Raw genomic sequence first — 4,694 nt, 5'->3', positions numbered from 1 at the left:
TGAAAAAGCTCCCAGCAACTTTGATTTCCTCTCAAGGTGGAACATCACCCTTTGATTTCCTGTTTTTAACATTCAGAGACGAGAGGCAGGGAGGAGAGGAGAATCGATCAGAGCCGCCGAGTGAAGGTCAGGAGGAGAGACGGAGGGAGGAGCAGGGAGGGACAGGAGAGGATGGGGGATGGGGGGGGGAGATGAAGGGAGGAAGAGGGAGAGAGGATACTCACATGTGTGTGTTCTCAGACAGAGAGTTTTAAACCTCTCCGTCATCTCAGAACCTCCATGTGTCTGTGGTGCGTCTGTAGATTCACCTGCTTCGTTACAACATTGTTTTGAACAAATTCATTTCCGTGTAACTGGAACAAATCCCAACTGTCACCTGCTGAGGGCGCTGCAGCGTCACGCATGTCGAGACAAAAAAAAAAAAAACAGGTTCTCACCTAAGGTCAATCAGGTCTCTGGACTGGAGGACCCAGAGGAACCCCCCCGGGCCGAGACGGGGAGAAGATCAACCACGGGTAGAACTAACGGACCACTGACCTTCTGGACGAGACGGCAGGTGTAACGACCACTGAGTGACCGTCACGTGAAGACGACTGGAACATCTCTTCACCAGAATCCACACTTCCTTTTCTTCCTTCTCTTTTTTTTCCTTTTTTTTTGTTTTTTTTTTCAAATTGTGATTCTTTGAGGTCAAAGGTCGTGTCGAAAATACTCGAAAAGACAAACAGATGTGAATGAGTTTGTGTCCCTGTGGCTGCGATGAGTCTCTGACTCCTCCCCTCTCCGTCTGTTACAGAGGAGCAGTGTGTGAGCTCGGAGGAGGGATGACTTGTCTGGCAGGAATAATGGTGAGACACACACACACACACACACACACACACACACACACACCTGTATATTTCACAGCCGTAGGGTTTATTAACTCAGGTCTAGAGGGCCCCTCCACAGAGCAGGCGTCAGTGTCTCATCGATCTGTGTGCACACACATGATACTCTGTGTGTGTGTGTGTGTGTGTGTTAGAGAGCCTGGTTTTATCTCCTGCTGCTCCCTGCTCCATGTTTGGACACGGCCTCAGTGAGATTGAATCCCTTCTCCTCCACCTGCTCCGTCACTGACACCACGTTCACCTTTTTTCTCTTCTGGGTTTTTTTTTTATTTCACGTCCTCCTGGACTGAACAGCACCGAGTCCACAGGAACTTTCAACAGTTCTGCCCACTCACTCTCCCTCCTCCTCCTCCACCTCCTCCATCCCTGGTGACGACCCCCGTCACTTCCGTCCCGTCGTGTTAATAGAACAGGTTTTTAAGTCGCTTCAGGCTGAGGTTGTCCTGCTGGACAGTGGAGCAGTGGACACGGAGAAAACTTGGTGCAGAACCGTCCAATCAGATCACTCCAATCAGCAGCCTCACTGTAGGCCTGCTAGAAGGCCCAGCTGCTGCTGCTGCTAACTCTGCCCTGATTGGCTGAAGGAACAATCTGGTTTTAGGCTCCAGCACTGCTGACTGTGAAGGCCTCAGGGCAGATTTACTTCACCCCGGCAACAGATGAGGGCCGAAATATGATTGGATAAAAAAAATGTCAGCATGCTAAAGATATTTTTAAAAAATGGTGGTAAGGGATGAGAGCAGAAGTCCTGGACCACGGCTGTGTTTCCTGTCTGACTGGGGTCAAAGGTCATTTTTCATCTTCATTATTAGAAGACCACACACTCACTCACACACACACGCACGTCATCAGCAAACGGGAAAAAAAAAGGAAGGCGTGAAAAGATGAGGTTATTCCAGAGCCCCTCCCCCTCTAACCCCCCCCCCCCCCACTATCCCCCCACCCCCCCCCCCACATCTATACCTGCCTCACTCGCTGCAGCACAAAGCTCTCTCACCCGATTCCTCCCTCCCTCCCTCCCTCTCTTCCTCTCCATCTCTCATAGTCTGCGCTGCAAAGTTATATGAAGGGCATCAGGCAGGCCCAGCGAGCCGAGTGCAGAGTGACAGCGGCGAGCGGAGTGATGGCTTGGCCCGATAAACAACCCACGTCAAATGAAAAGGCTCTGCGCTTGCCATCATCCCCTGTCACAATGCAATTACTGAACAGAGTGATAGCAAGATAGCAGCCCCCCCCACACACCCCCTCCTCACCCCCACCAGCAGCCACCATGATAAAAGTATTGACTGATTTGATTGAATGATTAAAATAATGCAGACATAAAAACCCGATTCCTATAGAGAGAAGTGGGGAGAGAGAGAGAGACACAGAGAGAGAGGGAGAGAGAGGGGGAGAGCCTTTGTAGATGTATGTCATTAATGTGTGCCTGTGTGTGTGCCTGTGTGTGTGTGTGTGTGTGTGGTCAGATCCTCCTGCCTCCCTTCATTGTTCTGACTTGTTTAACTCTCCTCTGTCTCTCAGGTGGCTCTCTGTGCTGACGTGGAGGAAGTTCTTCTGTCTGATGGAAATGAAACGTCCATCCAGAGTATCCTCAGTCCTCAGAGCAGCAGCAGCAGCAGTAACAGCAGCAGCAGTAACAGCAGTAACAGCAGTAACAGTAACAGCAGCAGCAGTAACAGTAGCAGCAGTAACAGCAGCAGTAACAGTAGCAGCAGCAGTAACAGTAACAGCAGTAACAGCAGTAGCAGCAGCAGCAGTAACAGTAACAGTAGCAGTAACAGTAGCAGCAGTAACAGTAGCAGCAGCAGTAACAGTAACAGCAGTAACAGCAGTAACAGCAGTAACAGCAGTAACAGCAGCAGCAGTAACAGTAACAGCAGCAGCAGTAACAGTAGCAGTAACAGTAGCAGCAGCAGCAGTAGTAACAGCAGCAGCAGCAGTAACAGTAACAGTAGCAGTAACAGTAGCAGCAGTAACAGTAGCAGCAGCAGTGACAGCAGCAGTAACAGTAACAGCAGCAGCAGTAACAGTAGCAGTAACAGTAGCAGCAGCAGCAGTAGTAACAGCAGCAGCAGCAGTAACAGCAGCAGCAGCGGTAACAGCAGCAGCAGTAACAGTAGCAGTAACAGTAGCAGCAGTAACAGTAGCAGCAGCAGTAACAGTAACAGCAGCAGCAGCGACAGCAGCAGCGACAGCAGCAGTAACAGTAACAGCAGCAGCAGCAGTAACAGTAGCAGCAGTAACAGTAGCAGCAGCAGTAACAGTAACAGCAGTAACAGCAGTAACAGTAACAGCAGCAGCAGTAACAGTAACAGCAGTAACAGCAGTAACAGTAACAGCAGCAGCAGCGACAGCAGCAGCGACAGCAGCAGTAACAGTAACAGCAGCAGTAACAGTAGCAGCAGCAGTAACAGTAACAGCAGTAACAGCAGTAACAGCAGCAGTAACAGCAGCAGCAGCGGTAACAGCAGCAGCAGTAACAGCAGCAGCAGTAGCAGCAGTAACAGCAGCAGCAGTAGCAGCAGTAACAGCAGCAGCAGTAACAGCAGCAGCATCTCTGACTGTGGCATTAAACCAAGCCTCTCTGCTCCTTCTGCCAAGTTAAGAGCCCAGTAATTGCCATGCTGTCAGATTTAGCCCCAGACTTCTCCTAATGCCCCGACTGGGTTTGAGGCTGATGGTTGTTTTTGAAGCAGGAACAATTAGAGTCTGATTCACGCGTCGGCTCCAGTTCTGGACGTATAATTAGGATTTTGGTCCAGATCTTTTGGCGCGCTTCAGTCGTCGTCGGCGTGGGTTATTGATCCGTCTGTCACCGTGGAACATCCTGTTGATCTGAGAACACTCTGGTTTCCCCGCTTTTATTCTCTTTTCCATTCAACGTTCCTGTCGTCCGTCCAAGTCCTGTGTTTGTTGATCAATAACTGAACACAGATGGGAACGAGTGTGTGTGTGTGTGTGTGTGTGTGTGGCTGCCTTCACAAAAGCAGGAAACGTGCACGTCCGTGTGCACGTGCTTCCATATTTACAAACCTTAGACTGATCACAATAGACTTTGACAATGACACACACACACACACACACACACAGTGTAGTTGAATTTACAGCTGGTGTGTCGTGGGCCTGGAGAAGAGTGTGTATCGGTGTAGTCACATGACACAGGCGGTGTGTGTGTGTGTGTGTGTGTGTGTGTGACACTGACCCCAACGTCTCAGATTAGTTTGTCGTTGGAGTAACATCGCTGATGGAAGAGTTCAGTTTGTCTGTGGTCTGGTACCAGTACGGGCCCGCGCCCCGGTGGTTTGGTACCATGGCCCGACAGGATGTGACCGTAACATTACAGTTGACTGATCTCATGGTCACTTTAATAACAACAACATCCAAACTGAATGACCTTCCAGTTCCTTCAGGTGTTCCAGTCCTGCTGTAGTTGTTCTGAGGATGGCAGTGTAGTTGTTGCTTCTCTGACAGTGTAACAGTGTGACAGTGTAACAGTGTGACCAAGTGTCCATGGAGACTCCTTGACTTGACTGTGTCCAGATGTTGCAGCCATCGTGGACAGGAACAGGACAACAGGGAACTTTGGATCCACACGTGTTTCCTCCAGGTGAGATTCATACAAATCCTGACAAAAACAAAGTTGTTTTTTTTTTTTTTCCAGTGACTTCTGTTTTTCTGCTTCTCTCAGCAGAGAACGATGAATTTATTCACTGATTTTTCAGACTCAGGAGAAAGTGTGTGTGTGTGTGTGTGTGTGTCCATGTGGTGTAAATGTCAAGTGTCATGTCCAGATCTCTGTCACAGACG

The 4,694-nt window shown here is 49.6% G+C and overlaps 1 protein-coding gene across 1 annotated transcript in view; it reads left to right on the top strand.

Annotated features, from left to right (window-relative positions):
- camkmt (calmodulin-lysine N-methyltransferase) overlaps positions 1 to 4,694 on the top strand; it is a 49,154-nt gene that overhangs the window by 33,962 nt on the left and 10,498 nt on the right. Inside the window, 3 exon segments of the mRNA XM_008321626.3 lie at positions 797 to 848; positions 2,409 to 2,472; positions 4,428 to 4,494. Of these exon segments, the coding sequence (XP_008319848.1) occupies positions 797 to 848; positions 2,409 to 2,472; positions 4,428 to 4,494 (183 nt within the window).

This window comes from Cynoglossus semilaevis, chromosome 12 (assembly GCF_000523025.1).
Source record: "Cynoglossus semilaevis isolate Cse_v1.0 chromosome 12, Cse_v1.0, whole genome shotgun sequence".
Taxonomy (NCBI): domain Eukaryota; kingdom Metazoa; phylum Chordata; class Actinopteri; order Pleuronectiformes; family Cynoglossidae; genus Cynoglossus; species Cynoglossus semilaevis.
The sequence above is the reverse complement of the archived record's forward strand: the minus strand, read 5'-3'. Positions and strand labels throughout refer to the sequence as shown.